We start from the raw sequence: 18,785 nt of genomic DNA, 5'->3' as shown, positions 1-18,785 counted from the left end.
AACGCAGAGGTTGCACGCCTTCAGCTCTTCCAGCACCTAGGTAGCTGCAGCTTGTGGTGCAAGCACCAAGCACCTGCTCTAGCTTAGGAACAGACTTCCTTTGATGTGTCACTTAAATCTGAAGGAAGACACGCACAGCTGTTTCCAGTCAGCTGCAGCAAGTTAAATCAGTATTTTGTCAGTTGTGTCACAAACATGCTTCCCTAACTGAAACAATACATCCAATCTAAGAAGCATTTCTTAGCCTCTGAAGAATTATGTGAGGTTTCCATCCACTTCCTTTCCTAAAATTCTGACCCACCCACTACTGCTAGTAAATACAGTTTTCATTTAAACACTCAGATTTAAGTTTATTCATACACAGCAAAAGTTCCACCTGCATATTAAAAACAAACAGATTAGAAGTAAATGTTTTATTCTTCCAACTAAATTCCAGTACTACAAGGGCAGTAAAACAATGATACACTGAAAAATTGCAGCAATAAACATTTGTTAAAGACTGATAGAATAAATAAAAACTACAAAAATGAGAAATCATATAAACCCATTCTTAACCCCCAAAAAAGTCATGGAATACAGAAATGCCCTCCTTCACTATTTCACAGGCAGTACTGTGGGCTATTTGCTTAAAATTGTCCTGGGATTACATTCTAATTTAACTGTGATTACAGCTCTGTTGTAGTGCACAGTTATGAAAACCACACTAACTTCAGCCAGAAGTGTCATTCTACATTTTTATTTACACAACCAGTGAAGGGCAACTTCTAGAACACCAGCTTTAATCCTTTACTTTTTCAAACTTATTAACATAAGAAGCCAAATCGTAATGATACAGCAAATGAGGCCACTGGTATTATTACAGGTAGCAAAGGTCCACATCCAGGTGGTACTGACATCAGGGAGCACTCCAAAACCAGTTGCTGCATAAGAGTGGTTGCCACTGACAAAAGCTTGAAATAACCTGTGTTCACAGGGGGAAAAAATATGGCATTGCTGCAAGTCATTACTGGGACAGCTTGCAACAATAAAACGGGGTGTATAGGGCAGCCCACATATGCAGAAAATGTGATTCATGAAACGTCTGAAAAAAGAAAAAAAAACAAGAGTTAATGATGAAGGTAACAAAAGGCAGGGCTATCACAAACCTGGTATAGCAATATCAAAACCTTTTTCAACATCAAAAACCAGCACCTAATGGGTGACAGCTCTGCATGTTTTAAAACCAAAGCTGCATTTTACCGCATATCTTCCTTTCAACCTCGGCTCTCCATACTACCAACATGAAGAATTTTTGCCTTGGGTCCTAGTCGAAGCTTAACAATGAACAAAGGCCATTTAAACTATTGAACGTTTGGTAATCCAATGCTGCTACAGGAACCGCAAGAAATAGATACTCACAACTGGCAGGCTGTTCTCCATATCGTCGCATGATTTGATCATGCGTGAACTTCACAAATGCGTCGTATTGTTCTGCAAGCATGAAACATTAGAAGTGTGAGTCTATTAAGTTTAACTCAGGCTGAAAAATATTCAAGGCTACTTTTTATACCATATAAATCATATCAATTAAACACACATCCACTAACAGCAGTTTTAAGTGACTGCACAGTTCATAGCTGCCATTTCTTTTCCATCCCCCATGAACGATGCAGCATGTCCCCTTAATTAAAAGAATTTCCCTTAGAAAAACAGTAATATTATCAAAGATAACTATATTGCACATACACAAAGACCTCGATACACCCAGTATATGCTAAGAGTCAGAATCTGTTATTTTGAAGTAACTGAGTATGCTCATTTCACAGATGCTAAGAAGGGCAGAGCAGTTCAGCAAACACAGCATTATGGTCAGTGCTAGGGCTGGAAATGTAACTTCTCTCTGCTCTTGCCACTACCAGATGTAGAACCAAATTAGTTTAATGGTATGGAAACAAAGGTACAGGAAAGGGACTTGCTACAAAGTTAGAAACTCTTTTTGGTGACTAGCCGAAAATGAAAAGCAAAAGGCAAACTAAAAAGATGAGATGCTAAGTGACTAGCACTTCACTAATCCCAGCCACAGAAGTAGCCACACAGCTGACTGTGGACTGCATGAAAACAGCCACTGCGTGATCTGAAATGAAATTTAGGTATCAAACATTCGTTTAGCTTTGGACTAAGCACTGTTATTTCCCAGACAGATTATTTCTATACACACATACATACACTCACAATATTTTATTCAGCTTTAATACTGCACTCATCAGCAGGATATCACCTTTCAGAATTAGGAAATTGAACAAGGAGAGTAATATCTACCAGATGCCGCTCCTCTCCATTCCCCTTCCTCCCTTGTGGAAAAATACATGTGCAGCAATGTGGGGTGTTCTGAGAAAAGGGCAAGGTCAAAGAAGGCAATCTTCAACCAAAAATGCAGTTACATTGGTAGTGGTTCCTAGTCCCACAGGTTTGCCCCATTAAAGTCCCCATCCTCTTGCAGGGATGAGCTTCACCTTTGAAGTAAACAGCGTATCAGTAATCAGCAAGTATTGCAGCAGCCGCAGCAGCCCCAAGTATGGACCTGACTCAGTGATCTAAGGACATTCATCCTTGCCTGAACGGGCCCAGTGTCATGGCAGCCAGTTCCCCTCTGCCCACAAGCAGAACCTCTGTTTCAGTGCAGTTCTGATTGATGGCTTTTCAGCAGCCATGTGAGGATCTTAGCCAAACAACAAAATAACACAAAGAGCAGATTGAAGGATTTGTTGCCCAGAAACCATTTCCAAAAACAACAGCAACCAGAACTTTTCCTAAAAGTTATGTATTAAAGGCCAGAAACCATCCTGCAACCTTTCTTCCTTAATGGTTTAAGTCAACATAGACAGCCACTTTTGTAGTGTCATCTTTGTTAACAGTATGGCTTTGGCAATTTAAAGAATCCACGGTTACTAAAAATCCCCTTTCTTGTGGCACTCAGCTTGAGGAAGTTAAGCAATCCAAAGGCAAGAGTGATCTAAACTGAACTGTTTGAAAACTGAAGTGAACAACTGTAAAGATACTTGCCCAGCTGGAATCCCGCACCATACATTCTAACAGTTTAAGTCAAAAGATGGCCATATACCCTACACACAAATGATATTGCTATACTCTAACTACTCTATAACTTGAACCACAGTAATAGAGAGCTATTTTTCACAAGCAAATTCTAGAACAGCTTTCAAGCTAAAGTTTCACGGAGCCCCTTGCACTCCCTCCTCTGGTTTTCAGATCTGCAAAGGATTTTGCAATCCCAACTTTATGCTAACACAGAGGTTTTGAGTAACAGACAGAAAGGAAATCAGGGCATTACAGTGATCTGAGTTTTCCATTCATCAAACGCTAACTCTGTATGAAAGGCAACTCTGCTCACAAAGAACATGGCAGAGAGGGGAAAAAAGGCAGTATCTGGCTAACTACTTACAAGAAAACTGTGATTCAGACAGGAAACAAGGAAAATACCTGAGATCCAAGCATTCAGTTAAGTCCCTTGAAAGAAGCTATTCAATTAAGATCTCTTACAGAATTTCCAGTTACATTTCCACTGATTTCACTAGTCTGTAAGGAGTAGTATCACCTTACTGCACAAAGTTTAGAAAAGCATATAATCACTGTCAGCAGAAAAATGCTACTGGCCGCCTAAGGAAGGAATTAGTCTGAATTCTTTTGGCAGTCTCTCTTTCTAAATTCCTACATAAAACTGAAAATTTACTAACAGCTTGATATATGGGATGCAGTAACTTGACCTCTTTCAGCAATGACCCTAAGAACAAATACACCTCATCTCATCTCACTGTAAACTGCCCCATGCCCCCAGCAGAAGCCACCCTTCCTTCCTAAAGGACTTTCAGACTGACACAAAGAGCACATGCAAGAACTTGCCAGAAGGGTTCCTGCTGTAAAGAACTACAGAAAATGTCAGAAAACATCTGGGGCAAATCTACAAACATATCTGCTCTTCAACTGGTTACGATGATCACTGTTAACCGAAATATGCTTTAAGAGAACACAAGAAGTGACCCAATTCCTAACACACAAATTAGAAGAAAACTCTACAGAATCCTAGTTCATCAGTCTGAAGCAGGTTAAAAAGAAAACTGGAGAAATGGAACATTAGGCCCAAACAAAATTAAGTATTTAAGGCTAATTATGTATTAAAGAAATGTAGATTTAAGAGGGACTTAGAACTATGCCAGTTTTTATAGAGCAGTGGCAGACCAGCAAGCACAGAACATGAACATGGGCTCAGGTGCAGAGACAACACTGTCATGGACAACCCACAACCCTGACACAAGCCTGGTGACCTCCTGTGTGGGCATACCCGCAGAAGGTTTTACTCCCATACCTGGATAGACTTACAAACTTTAATCCTGGTGTGTGTTCAGGTGGGATGCAGAATGGTGATGGGTGGGTATTTAAAAGCAGATTTGCTGCCAAAGAGTGCACTCAGAAGATATTCACTAACCACTAAGTATTAAATTAGACACCAGATCACATTGTGAAGGCACCTACCTCTGAACGCACCAGAATTTAGGTGCTCAGACATTACCAAAATGCTTAGAAGTAGAGGACAACGACAACTAAAGAAAGGTCCTTTTTTCAGTGCCGACATTAACATGATCCTTAACAAAATATAAGTTGGCATCAGGCACCAAAAGTATCAGTTGAGTGGTAGGAAATACAAGAATTCAACACACAGTATCAGAAATGCATCTCAACTAGTGATGCTCAAGCAGCAACCAAACTACTCCACTGGCAGCAGTGTAATATAAGTAACTGGGAAGAGAAAGGGAAATCTTAGGTACTGTCTTCTTGCCAAATTCCAGAAGAAGGAAGTCAGTTCCCAAGCAGGAAAAAAAAAGTCCTTCACAAAGAGCTCTTAAGCCAGTAAAATAGAAAGTCTTTCTGGCAAAAAAACACGAAGAGGAAATGATCAATTCAAACATGATAGCAAGAGAAAATTCTATCTGAAATAAAACCTCTGTTTCCATTGATTGGTAATACCCAGGAGTCACAGTTTCTATCCAAGGCAGCACAGAAGAGAAAATCCTATCAAAGAGACTACACATATTTTTTTCTGTCCCGTATACAATCTCATTCCTTAATCAGATTAGGTCAGAAAAAAACACAGCATATCACAAAAATGACAAAAGAATTACAATTCTGAACTCATCCTAGCACATTATTTTGAACTATTAAATACCTGCAAGTTTTGTGGTCAAAATTTCTTCATACTCTTCACGGATTTTCTCTTCACGCTCTTTCAGCAAACGTTCACAGATCATTCCAACTTGTCTGAGAGTAAACAGAGGCTGTTCTTTTTTCAATGGTGATGATGCTGCAGATGAAGTACCTAAGAAAATATTTGGGTGCACCAATTTACCACTCGTAAGTAGTTCTGAACCAGTAACATAATCAGTTTTCTTCACATCTTTTACGTTAAAGAAACTTTACAAAACATTTGGAGAAAAGTTTGTGTCATTTGAACACTTTTAATTAAAGTAAAATTTGACTGAACACTCAAAAGGAAGACATCTGTGATTGATGATACGCATCAGTATCAAAACACCCAGTGTTGTTCCACAATGTTACACAAATGGCCATTGCCACTTACATTCAAGCTTCCATTTAGTATTAAAATTGTAGCATATTTTTGCAAAGACAGCTGCTCCACTAAAGCCTATTATAAGATCAGCTGCAGGGTAAGCAGGATGGTCTCTTGAAAACCTTAAAAGCTTTGCGTCCCACTGACTGCTAAAATGAGAAGGTACAATCTTCCAGATCAATGCTGGTATTGCCCAAAAAAGAGTAAGTGATGAGAAGGTACCATAAAACACAAGACAACTAGGGAAAATTATTGACTCGGAATCCGAAAACATAGTGAAAATTACACAGAATTTTCTGGGTACCTGGCAAAGCTGGTCCAGTAAGGAGAAATGCATGTGGCTGTGCATCAGTAGAACAACAAGGATCTGTCTGCTGGAAGCTATTTTCTAAGTGTCTCCTCTTCTGCATGCGTTTGTACTCCTGTTTTATGTTGTACAGAATTTGTTCTAGAAGAAAAACAACAGAAGAATTAAAAGGCTAAAATAATTACATTTCAGAATTTCACTTAAGTTTATTTCCACTCAAACGCCAAATACTGTAGATGACAAGAGCTAGACTCTTAAAAACACGTCCTGCAAAAACAACATTTTACCTAAGACACAAGCCAAATAATGAAACTTAACCAAAAGGAAGGTAACTCCAGACTGTTTCACAAGGAAAACACTAGCGAAGTATGTTGTTAGTTAAGGTCAAACATCTGTGCCAGAGTACTGCTAACAAAAATTAACAGCAGAACTTTAAAATTTAGGAACCATCAACTGTACAACACACGTGGTAAAAAATAAGCTGTAGAACTTCCACTGGCATTCATCACCTTCCCTCCAAATGTTTCATCTGCAATCACCTTTCTCCTCCACACACCATGGTTATCATTCACAGAGCTAATGGGAACAGAAGACTCCAGAATACCACATCTCCAAGAAATACCACTCCTCCCTGTACAGTTACTGGCACACAATCAGCAAAGCAGAGAGGGAAACAATTTAGACAAAGTATTTCTAAAGCAACTACAGCTTAAAACCTCCAAGAACTAGAAACTGACAGGCAAAATACGAATGTATTCCTCAACATTTTTTCATAGCCCCAGATCTATTCAAATAAACCCTGTGGATGGATCAATAGCCTATTTTAAATTAAGTATGGCAATTGGTCAATGGTCAGCATTTGATCGCACCGTGAAAAATACAGCAGGTGCTTTCAATAACATGATTTCTGTTGAAATGAGAAATGACAAGGAAAAAACAATCCTTGCAATAAAACTATCAGGCCTGTGTGCTTTTTCTCTTAAATTCCACGTGACAAAAAGCTCTCAGGAACATCAGTGCCCTGAATGGATATCCCCTGGCTATGTCAAATATTTAAAAAATGCATTCCCCTCCCTCACCTTCCAGGGGACCTTCACAGAAAGAGACCTCCAAAGACTTCTTCCTTATGACAATTCTTAAACACTCAAATACATTTTGAAAAACCATTTCCCTAAGCAATCGGCTTCCATTGAGACTGAGCTTCTAAGCTTCTGGCAGACAGCTTTCCAAAGCTCACATACACACAAATCAGCATCGTCGTGTCAGAGCTAAAAAGGACTCCACTCGGTTCCTTCCTGCTTCTGTTCATTTTACCAATACTGTTGAAATTTCTCTACCAAATTTCAGTGTTTGAGAACAGAAAGTTCTTGAGGTTCCATATTTGCACATTTCCTTGTAAGCCACCAGCTGAAGCAGGTTTACTTCAGCAGACAGCTTTTTCAGTTCATGGCTGAAGCCTATGCTAGCGCAAGCAGAAACAAACATTTGCCAATGCCTAGTTCAGAGGTTTAACGATTGTGTTGGGTCTCCAATTCCATAAATCAATCCAGGAGCTTCCAGTTTATTAGAGAGGAAACCATTTCCAGTCAACAGAAATATCAGTGCCTTCTCAGCAAAGGAGCTTGTTTGGATTTTGTTCGCTGGTGAAGAGCCCTGCAATTTCTACCTTGTCAGTCCCATGCCTACAGTGCTTGAACAATTTTCAGTCTCCTACAAGGGGAACAGTAACTTTGCTGAAAGAAACTGCAGCTGCAGAAGACATAATAAAGAAATACAATCAGCAAATGAAGGAAGTGAGGAAGGGGGGGGAAGAAATGCACTCAAGGCTGACTGGAGAATTTATACTTCTTGTAGGACATATTTATATATACACCTCCACTGTGGTACAGAAATACATAGATCAGGTTAAACCAAGACAAAGGTAGGCTTCCAAAACGAAGCAGAATCCCATGTAGGATTTGTCTCATGCATACACACTGCATCAGACATTTGGAGGCAGCGCTGCAATGTTTTACTCAACAGCATTATGGCCACAAAACAGTATTTTTCCTCATAATCCTGTGCTGCTCTAGCTAAAGAGATACTGCTCAATTGTGAGCAAGAAGCGAGTCAGCTCCTAAGATAACATCTGTCCTAAAGCATGTCCACACTACAAGGACACACGCTGTATTTACATCAACAGACAAACACAACACGCCACGTGCAGCCCTCACTATGACTACGTGGTCTCGGGCAGGCTTTCCAAATTCTGTATGTAAGCCAAATTTGGGGTGTAACAACTTAGATAGAAATCTTCTAACTCTTCTTAGTATTATAGTTATGCAGAAATATTTTCAAACCAGATTAACCTCCAAATTTGTTAAGAAAAAAAAAAAAGCTGAAAAAAAAGCTGGTCACTGGATAAAACCACAGGAGTTAAAGCAACAATCATCAGCTAGGTTCCTTCCAGCCCTAACAACCTCTGCAAATCAAAAAGAAAACAATTCAGAGAAAACGTAAAAATGACAGGCAGAAAAGAAGGATCAAAAGCAAGATATACAAGCAGGGGAAAAAAAAAATCATGTACTGACTTTAGGAAAACAGCTTCAACTGGGACAGGAAATGAAGGGCTGTGCACCAAGGATACACAATTCTATTCAAAATTATATTGAATTGTGGGCACAGAAATCTCAATAATATTAGACTAATTTCACCTACTTCTAATTTGACAATACTTTTTCTTAAAAAAAAAATAACTCGCTTTCTTCTAATCTTGCACTGACAATCAAAAGCCTTAAGAAAAGCTTCTGACAGGCACACTGGGACAGCCCTCCCCCCTTTAATAAAAAGCTGCTTTGATGGCTTGCACAGCTGTAACTTGAGGGAAAGGGCTAAAACTAAACAAATACAGGAGGGAGCAGGGAACTATGTCGAAATGACAATGCACTGCCTGCACTGCAAACAGCTACCAGAAAAAAAGGCTGGAAGTTGAAGTCCTGGCTGCACACGTGAGCATGCCGTTAAGCTCTTTGGGTTACCAGCACTCCTATATTTGGTCTAATGGGGGGATTTAAAGTCCTGCTGGTCAGCGTGTAGAGCAGGACTACAGAGCGCTGCGAGCACAGGCAAGTGACTGAGAATGACTCAGGCTTCCCCATTTGTGACATGGAGACCAAGATGCAAAAAGTGCTCCTTTAACACACCATCAAGCCATTCAATCTGGACTAGTAATACTTCAAATTACGCAGGCGCATTTTTGCAGCAGGCAGGACCACATCAGTATATTCTTTACTAACATACAGCGGCATAAAATCCATTACTTCAAGCTAAATGACTTCACTGCAAAGTGTAAATTTGCAAACATTTACAGCCAATTTCAAATGAAAATTAAATAACAAATCCAAGTCACTAAAACTGGATTAAAACTGGCCTAGATTTGATCTGTATTACACTTGTTTATAAAAACATTTCAAGTAACTATTAAAGGATGCAAATAATGGGTTAATACATTATGTTTAGAAAAGCGTAAAAGAGCTAGAGTATGTCCAAATTCACAGAGGTCACACAGACAACACACATTTATTCACGTTCTTAATTTGCATTTATGTTTATAAGTGAACGAAGCATTCTGGATTTGCCAGAGTGCATTCACACAAGCACTACCCAAAGTAAGCGTAAACCATGATTATGACCTTAAAATTTATTTATTTTAACTGAACCTAGCAGAGTAAGAGTAGTTGTTGAATGCATCAAGCCACTTTCAGCATTTACCGTTTTGCTTAAAAAATCCAGTCAAATATGTCCAATGAATAAACATTTTCTTTAAAAACAGTTTTTACAGTGCATCAGTACATGAAAGCAGCCATGAAATGCTAAGGCAGTGAGAACCAAGCAACTTCTGAACAGTATCTACAAAGCAGACGTCGAAGTGTCAAGCCCTTTAAAACTCTGGCCTAGTTAAACGAAGTTTAAAAATTAGCAGATCTCATTCTCCAACCTACTTTGGATTCCAGAAAACCTTCCTGCCTTTTCACATTGTTTCTTCACTTCCTTCACTTCCAGTAGGTGTACCTACTCTCTCTGCACTGACAACTAAATTAAAGCATTCATTTAACTGGTGTCAAAGACAGGACAGGTTTGCTCCTTAGATATGAAGGCCCAAACTGTCTTTTTCAACAATGACGTGCATTTTAATTAACAAATTTCTTTATACGTAGAAATCTAGAATCTGAAAGTGTACTGATTAGAGAAAACCTAAATTTAAGCAAGCTTCTCTAAGACTGTAAAACTGAAGTGAGAACTTGAATCATATGTACTGGAATTCATTAGGTGTTCTAAATAACACTTGCATCCATCTTATTGGTGGTGAAGTTCAAGCCAGCTATTGTGTTTCATGCAGCAATGTTACGTATGAGACGACAGAAGGCACATATTTAATACAATCAGACCTACATCACGGCGGCCTACCTTTGGTTTCATTTTAACTTCACCATATCCCCCGTGCTCAGTGTTTCCTATGGGCTAGGGGTAGCTCAGAAAGCACAAAGACAGCTACAGGAAACCCCGGGCAGAGGGGCTGAAAGCGAAAACCAGGCCTGCTGAATGTAGGGCAGCAGAAAGCCAAGCTCCTAACACACTGAAATGAAGCGGCACTCCTAAGTGATGTTCCCAATTCGAGATGACTGTGGATGCCAGCGGTTACGCAAGACCGAACCGTGCGTCCCCTTCTTCTAACCCTCATGTAGAAGGCCAGGTTCAATGCCAGGACAAAGAAGGGTAAGACTGCTGTGGTCGCCATGACTGCGCAAGGCACGGGGGATTTGGCTACATACACCTGAACTTAATGAAATGCACAGATACTCCTTCTCATCTGGAGTGCTGTCTGCTAGGATCATCATGTGAAGTATCTTTGCTCGTGAAATCTTGCATTCGGGTGACGGATGGCACTCGCCCAAGCCTTCTTTCCAAATCTGAGCTATGATTCAGGGAAACAGAATTACACATTTATGTTGCTTTCGCACGCAACGAAGAGAGGTGAAAACCTGAAGGGGCAATTCAGAATTCACATTTGACAACTGAAATATGATCTGTCACACTGATGCATTACCAAGCCAAATATTTACTTCCTGGGAGTGATGTCTACTTCTCACTTCCTTTAATTCATGACAAAAAGACGAGAAATTATTTTTTTTCCAAAGTTCTGTCATCTAATTACTTCATCCTGACCTGTAATTACCCAGAAATTATGTACAAGGGAAGCAGCAGTTCAATTTGAAAAGGTAACAAGGCAAACAATTATTTTCTCCATTTTAATAACCTCTTATCAACTACAAAAGTGATGATTGTTTCCCCTGAAGGATTTTTCTTTTTTGGCTTGATTTTCAAACCGGCAGTCTCGCATCTCAGTTCCCAGCTTCTCTCGTTTAGCTGAAGGAAACGTTGGCAGAACAAGGAGGTAGGTGACTCAATAGGCTGAAATCAGAGCAGCAGTTTTCCTGCCCTGAAATGGAACCTGAAGCTCGGGTTTCAGTCTGCAGTGTCACTGTTCAACGTGTGCATTCGGACCTGAACCCTGCCTGAGATTTCTTCTAAGCGAATCCGTCGAGCGCTATCCCCACGTCAGCAGCTCGCATCTTAAGGGCGTTCGGCTCCCTCTGAAGCAAAACCACTGTCCTACTTCAGATCCATCTCCCTTACTCAGCATTTAGTTGCTGCTACCACATTCCTAATTTTTATCTCCCCACCACATTACTGACACACAGAATCGATTTGAAGCAGCTTGTTGCCCCTAAGGACAGCCCTGCCGCAGAGCAGTGGGTTAACAGCATTCCTCGCTTTTTTATCTCCTCATACAGAGCATCCACAGACACAGCACAGAAATTAAAACGGTCCAGATACTCCTCTTTCCGCTTTGGTCACAGACATCCATCACTCCAGCTGTGTTTCTGAATTAGGCATGGTGTGTTAGGCTTCAGTAATCAAATGTATACTTTCAGAAATCACGTTCATCTCAGAGAAGCACACTCCAAGACAGAAAACCCTGTAACGGGTACAAGCTGACACTTCACAGCCAGCGTCTCCGGCTCCAGAAGCAGCTCGTGGCGGGTCCTGCGGCACACGACCGGCTGCCTCGCGAGATCCAATTACTCGGCTGCTCAGCCTGATGAAGGTTCTGGTTCTGCCACGGCGAGCCGGCTGCTCGCGCAGCCGTTAGCTCATCCTGCCAACGTGCTATTTCAGGAAATCCCAGCTCTCCTGATCAAGGGGTTGAGCAATGAAAAATAAATCAAGCAATGCAAAATGTATTAGATACAGCAATTAGATCTTTCTCTTCGCACACAAAAAAATGTCACGTTGCATTTATCAGACTTGCCACTGAAATGAAAAAACTGCCTCTACGTTTTACGACATCTAAGTCCAAGGGTACTTAACATTTATAGACACCACAGGCATCTATACAGAAATTTCTCAAATAAATTAAATGATCAAGACCAGATGCAGCCGTTACGATCCTTCCCCCTGCCCCCCCTTTTTTTTAGGGGATGGGAATGTTTTGTTTTTCAAATCCTGATGGTTTCTGCAAAACTGGAGCACAATGAGAAGCCTGGCATCTTGCCATGGTAATTTAGCAATAAATACACATGCCGATAAATGTTAACAAAACAGAAATTAGGCAGAAAGAGATGCTGCAGGACCTACACTCCTCACTGCGAAGCTGCTACGTTTGTTCATCTAAAATGCAAACCTGGACGTGGCCACTGCCCAACCCGAAGTTTCAGAGAGAAGTCCCTCTAAGTTTGCTCAAGAGTACGGCGGAAAGGTCATGGGAGGACACTATGGGGCAGGCCAACTGCTCTTCCTACTCAAAAAGTTCAAAGTCATTTTCTTGCCTAACTTTGAAAATTGGTGCTAATTAGTCCACTTTTTCAGATTATTCTGTGAAAGACAAAGGCCTTGTATTTAAGACATTTAACTATTTTCTGTTTGTAAATATTCGGTCACCTCCCAGAAGGCAGGCTCTTCCAAACCCCTCTCTTTGCCATCTCCAACCAGAGACGTTTGCCAAGAGGCTGCCATTAAAGCAGCAAGCACCAATTATGCCCGCCCATTCCTAAGCAGCGCGTAACTTCAGGAGTTTCCATACACTCTCAGATTTTTGACATTATCTCCGCTTGGCTTTCGGCCAGTGACCTGAGGTGAAGACTATTCTCAATAACCCCACCCATACAGTTTTTGGTTTGCAACACCAGTGAGTAACTGGGGAAACGTTCAAGCAGATGAATGTTTCAGATGGAGAGAAGCGTTGCACACACAGATGCAAGAGCTTGCTTGGGGATTTTTAAGAGATTTCACAAACTGTTTTTAAATACAACATTCTTCTGGATTCTACAAGGTTCTGGCTGCAACTTAACCTCTGATTTTGAAATAGTAGTAGGCAAGAAAGCTGCTGGGCTGGGTTTGTCTTCTTAGCTACTGTGTATCACGGACGAGGAGATTTCAACTTCTGCCAGCATTATCCCCCCTCACCCTTGGCCGGATGGTTTTGTTTGGACTGCATTTCCCACTGCAGCTTCTGTCTCAGAAATACCCAGACAGGCAGGCTTCCTAACACTGACCTGTGCTCTTTAATTCAAGAAAGGACTTGAATGTCATTTATTCATATATTTATATGAGCTATATTTTATAGTAAATATTTTATTCATATGTTTATAAAATTTTCTTGCCCAGAACGCAATCTTTCTTTGGGGTAAAACTGCAATTTATCAGTTCTAAACCAGATCCTCCAGCAGAGAATACAAAAAATACCACCACTTCTGCCCTTCAGCTGCTGAAATTTAACAGCTTGAAACCAAAACTGTGTACTCCCTCAGGACTTCCCCGGGAACAGAACACATACAGTGCATCACCCAGACGTCCCGACCCAGTCCCCTCCTTACCAAGTCCGCCCACTCGGCCATACTCCTGTGATACCGCAGCGCACACCCAAGAGACCTGCAGAGGAAGATCTTCAACGCCCTCAGTAACATCAGGAGCTGCCTTCCTGTCTCGCCCAGCGTGTCACCAGAGTCTCACCTATAGCCAGAATTTGCACCGAAGTAAAACTCATCTGTAGGATCCGACCAGGAGAAAACTCCTCAGAAGAGACACTGCTGCAGGATCAGGCCCCCCTCACGTCAGGCAGCTATGGATGGGTGCTGCTCACAACAAGCTTACTTTTCAGAAGATAATTCTAGATGCAAACAATGCTATCCAAAAATTACCAAACGTACTCACAGAGTATGCTTAAGTAAGCATAAGGTCAATTCCACAGAAAACATAGATCGTGAAGCCACAATTACAGCTTGGCTGCCAAATTCATTGAGAAACTGGAAGTGACCTAACAGCTGTTCAAATAACCACAAAATATTAAAGTACTCTTGTGAGAGATAAATTTCATCATGAATAAGCCTTCCCTGTCTCAAGCAGACTTATCGTTTATTTGTCTGCAAGCAATCCACAAAGACAGCTGTTTTCTCATCTGACTGCCCACACTGTGTTCGTGGTTCTAAACCCCCCCCCCCCCCCCCCAATCAATTCGTATTCTGCTTCCAGATAATTCGTTCCTGAAATGATTAACCATGTGCTAAGCAGTTCTGGTGCTGATAAGTTAAACAGTACCACGGCACGGTATTAGGTTGAAAAAAACACTTTAACATGAAGTTCAAACGAAGTACTGGCATGTGGCTTTATATCCACACCTCTGGTTTCATACCAACATAATTTTCCTTAAATAAAATTCAGACAGATACCTTTTAAGTGTCGGTAATCTCAGCATTACAGCTACACCCTGAGAAAACCATAAGTGAAGTCAACTGAATTCTGGCTATTGTTACTGAATTTCTCAATATAAAACCGAACAAAACAGTGACTCAGTTGGGAACACTTTGAAAATCAGACTGGAATTCTTTTCAGACAGAAGGCAAGATTTATCTGACCCAAATGGAGACATTTGCATCAGAAATGGTCACATAAATTCATTTTACAGTCAACGGGAAGCAATACATATTTCTAAAGTAGGCTTTGCCTCAACCCCAGGCAGAGCTCTAGAACAAACCATCTATTTCTTCCAACTGACTATCAAGAATACCACAAATTATTAGGTCAGATGTACGTTTACAAAATTAGATTGGATGAATCCCGCAAAATCTCTGTGGCCCCTTTAAAATGATAAGCTCTATTTTGTCCACTGATGGCTGAAATAAAATATACCCAACATCATTATCCTCCTAAATTCAACCAAAAGGAAAAAGCAAGCAAGCTCCTTTACGGTGACATTTGTACTAGCACTGCATAAAGGTTTTTTTTTCCTTGTAACAGAAACCAGAGGGAGCTTTTACACAAAAGCCACGTAAATGCGCCCAACTTGCAAACACATCCAGCTTTGCTCAGGATCTTTCGGTGCTGGAAGAGACATTTTGATTCAGTGCCCTTCACTTTTCACTACTTTATATGATGCCTTCTATAAAAACATCCTCGTCAGTGCAGAACCACCTTTTCGCATGGATTACAACCTCCACCTCTAATTTTTTCAAGAGAGGCCTGTATCTGCTCAAGTTCAGTAGCAATTTATTTTTTAAGGGCTTCAATCATTACGATAGGAATGGAGGCATTACCTCAAATACTGCTGCAGCTATAATCTCTGCTGAAAATTGTATTGATTTGTCTCCTTTCAGCAATACACATGTACTGGCCAGATAATATTTATATTAAATATTCATAACCTAAGCTTTCCAAATCCCAAAGAAACAAGCCAAAATAAATCATCGCTATGAAGCAACGCTTATCTTCTAGAAAGAATCAAATGATTTCTGATGTGAAAGATCTATCTCAAAGCACATATAATGCCTCACTGTACCGGGGAGTGCAATCCATCACAGCTCTCATCCCAGACCGCTGACTCATTCAAGATCTTTTCCTAGAGGTTCAAAAAATATCAACGCGCTGATGCCAAGTGTAAGTACTTTGTATGCCCTCTATACACTTCCCTCCGAGCAATTTTTTTTTTGTAAACCCATGAAGGAAAAGAAGTGTTCTACTGTACAGCTTCCAGAACTAAGAATACAGAAACGAGGGACGTGGAGGAGATGACAATCTGAAAACGCATTCAAACTTACTGCCTGGTCAACACTGGCAGTTATCCGGGGCAAACTTCTGCACAGAAGGGCGTAATGAATGCAACAGCAGAAGGAATTCTATTGTAACAATTACAGAGGGCTTTTTCCTGCACACAAAGGACACAGACCTATACCTCATCACTGCAACCACTCATGGCTGCAAGCATAAACGTTCTTAAGTGCATTACTGGAAGCCACCCACTAGACTAACCATAGGAAGGGCCAATCAGTCCTGCGTGCCCAGCCAAGATTCATTCCTTTCTTCTCTTCGTACTCATTGGTAAAACGAACTCGGTTGATTTTTAATTGACACAATTACACAAGCCGACCTGAAGCCTTCAAGGCCACCAGTTGAATCATCCCTCGCACGTTAAGCATGGGGAAGGGTTTCGTTCTCGCCCAGCGTCTCCAAGAGACGAGGAGACTGCTTGATCCCATTTTATCTGCCCTAAAGGCAACTCTCACACCGGCACACAATCGCTCCCATCGCTCCCTTTTCGTTGGAAACTCGAAGGATGCCGCAGGATGGGCCATCCGGGACGGCAACGCGCCTTACGGGGCTGGAAGCGGAATCCCCCCTTTGTTTTATCTGCTTTTGCCTTTTCCCACTGGCGTTCTGCGGGTGATTGATGACAGGCCGCCCTCCCTCCCTCCCTCCCTCTTCGCTCCCTCCCTCCCACCCCCCCGCCGTCTGGGCACGGCGAGGAGGTGCCGCGCCTCGCCTCGGGCCCCCGGGAACGACCACAACGGTCCCGATGGGGGGGTCCCAACCCCAGCGGGATCCCCCAAGGAACGGGCACGCCCCCCCCCCCCCCCCCCGCCCGCCGGCAGCCCCGGCCCCGCCGCCCCCCGGCATTTCCGCAGTCCTCGCCCCTGCGGCTCTCCCGGCCACAGCCAGGCACCCGTGGAAGAGAAGGAGGAAAAAAAAAAAGAAGAGCCGTAATTACCAAAAATAAATAAATAAATAAAGCACAACCCTCCCTCCCTGCCGAGCCCCCCCCAGCCTCGGCACCGGCTCAAGCCTCCCCCCAGCCCCACGCCCCCCCCACCCCTCCACTCTTCGGCTCCCTTTCCCCAGCCCCCCCACCCCAAAACGCCCCCCCCCCCCCACCCCGACCCCTCTCCCCAGCCGCCCGCGCCGCCCCCCTCCTTCCTCGCCGTCCCTCCTCCCCCTCTGCTGCTGCAAACGGCCATTTCTATTGTGTCTCTCCCCGCCGCCGCCGTGCCAAGCCGAGCAGGGATCGCCCCCCCCCCCCAGCCCAACCCAACCCAACCCAACCCCCGGCTGCGACACAAAATGGCCGGAGGGGGGGCGCCGCGCCCACCCCAGCCTCCCCTTCCCAAAAATAAATAAATAAATAAAACCAACCCCAAACCCCGCGGGGGGGGGGGGTGTCTCCCGAGCACGGCGAGCCCCTCACCTGTGGTGAGCCGGGACGACACCTCTCCGAAGGGCGAGGGCTCCATGCGCAGGTATTTCTGCGGGGAGGCGGCGGCGAAGGACGAGGAGGAGGAGGAGGCGGCGGCGGCCGAGGCCGGCGCTGACAATGGCGCACATCGCCTCCGCTTCGGCGACGCCGGGCTGAGCAGCGGGTCGAAATCCAGAGTCCTTTTCAACGTGGCGCCGCAAGCCATGGCGCCGGGCGGCCGCCCAGGGGGCTCGCAGCGACGGGCAGGGGGCGCGGAGGCGGCCGGCCCTGCCCTGAGGCGCCTTCCCCGCGCTGCGCGGCGGGCGGGAGGCAGGGACAAGGGGGGGCGGCCGCGTCAGGGCCCTCCGCCGCCTCCCTCTCGGCCTCTCCCCGGGCCCCCCCGCGGCTCGGGCTCGGGCTCGGCCGGGCGCCCTCCCCTCGCTCTCTCTGCGGCCGCCCTGCCCCGGCGGCGCCCGATACCGGCCGCGAAAGGTGGCGGGGGGCCGGGCGGGTGTCGGGGTGCGGGGCCGGGCCCGCTCAGCCGGCCCTCGGCCGCCGATGACGAGCGATGGCGGCGGGGCCCGGGCGGCGGCGGCGGCGGCGCTCCCCTCCGTGCCTCCCGCACCAGCAAGATGGCGTCAATAACAACGCCGCGGATTCAAAAAGCAGCCCGCCGCACCGCGCCTGCGCTCCCCGCCGCTGGGGGGCGGGGGGGGAGGGCCATGGGAGGCGTAGTCCGCGCCCGCCCTCCCCGCCGCTCCGCGCAATAGCGGAGGCGGACCGCAGAGACTACAAATCCCGGCATGCCCCGCCCCGGGCTTCCGGGGTGCCGGTTTAAATCCCCCCTCGGCGGGGATGGCGGTGCCGGCCTTGAGATGGCGGCGCCCCGGGGGAGCGGAGCTGCCAGGGGGGAGCCCTCGGCGGGGCCGGGCTGCCCGCACCCCGCCTTTATTCCGCTGACAGCGCTTGTGTGCCCCGAAATAAGGGCAGGGTGCGGGCAGCAGCCCCCCAGGAGCGTAGAGCAGTCAGCCCGAGCTGAGGAAGGGCTTAATTAGTCCCTAATAATGGCTTAAACGCAGCCCTGTGTCCGTGGTGGCACCGCGGCCGTGCGGCGATGTGTGCAATTCTGGTGTAACTGAGGCGTTAAGCGCTGGGGTGACCTGGCAGAGCCTTTCTGCAACAAAAATAGAAATAGTAATTAATAACGTGCGTTCTCCGTGACGGAGAAGTTCACGACAACGTTGGGACAATTAGGAGACGGTCTCCTCAGGTTTACCTGGCTTGCCTTGGCCTAAAACCAGTTACGGAAAATAGCA

At 44.3% G+C, this 18,785-nt stretch overlaps 1 protein-coding gene and 1 long non-coding RNA gene across 2 annotated transcripts; both read right to left on the bottom strand.

Annotated features, from left to right (window-relative positions):
- Positions 1-398: 398 nt before the first annotated feature.
- On the bottom strand, positions 399-18,104 carry AKIRIN2 (akirin 2). The gene is made up of 5 exons (XM_080584480.1): positions 17,482-18,104; positions 5,925-6,068; positions 5,219-5,368; positions 1,399-1,470; positions 399-1,081 (listed from the first exon to the last, which is right to left on the bottom strand). The coding sequence occupies exons 1-5, from the start codon at positions 17,693-17,695 to the stop codon at positions 1,071-1,073; spliced, it is 591 nt and encodes a 196-aa protein (XP_080440606.1). The 5' UTR covers positions 17,696-18,104; the 3' UTR covers positions 399-1,070.
- On the bottom strand, positions 8,187-17,216 carry LOC308191734. The gene is made up of 2 exons (XR_013948242.1): positions 13,844-17,216; positions 8,187-12,161 (listed from the first exon to the last, which is right to left on the bottom strand). It is a non-coding gene; the product is annotated as an uncharacterized lncRNA (long non-coding RNA).
- Positions 18,105-18,785: the final 681 nt, after the last annotated feature.

This window comes from Anser brachyrhynchus (assembly GCF_964034855.1).
Source record: "Anser brachyrhynchus genome assembly, chromosome: 3".
NCBI classification, from domain to species: Eukaryota; Metazoa; Chordata; class Aves; order Anseriformes; family Anatidae; genus Anser; species Anser brachyrhynchus.
Note: the sequence above shows the minus strand (reverse complement) of the source record. Positions and strands in the feature narration are given on the sequence as shown.

Bases quoted from the DNA above. Each gene is read 5' to 3' on its own strand.
- AKIRIN2 (XM_080584480.1), bottom strand. From the start codon at position 17,695: ATGGCTTGCGGCGCCACGTTGAAAAGGACTCTGGATTTCGACCCGCTG. The intron at 5,369-5,924 runs GTACCCAGAAAA...ATATTTTCTTAG, and splicing joins TACTGGACCAGCTTTGCCAG to GTACTTCATCTGCAGCATCA. The intron at 1,471-5,218 runs GTATTTAATAGT...TCATGCTTGCAG, and splicing joins TTTGACCACAAAACTTGCAG to AACAATACGACGCATTTGTG.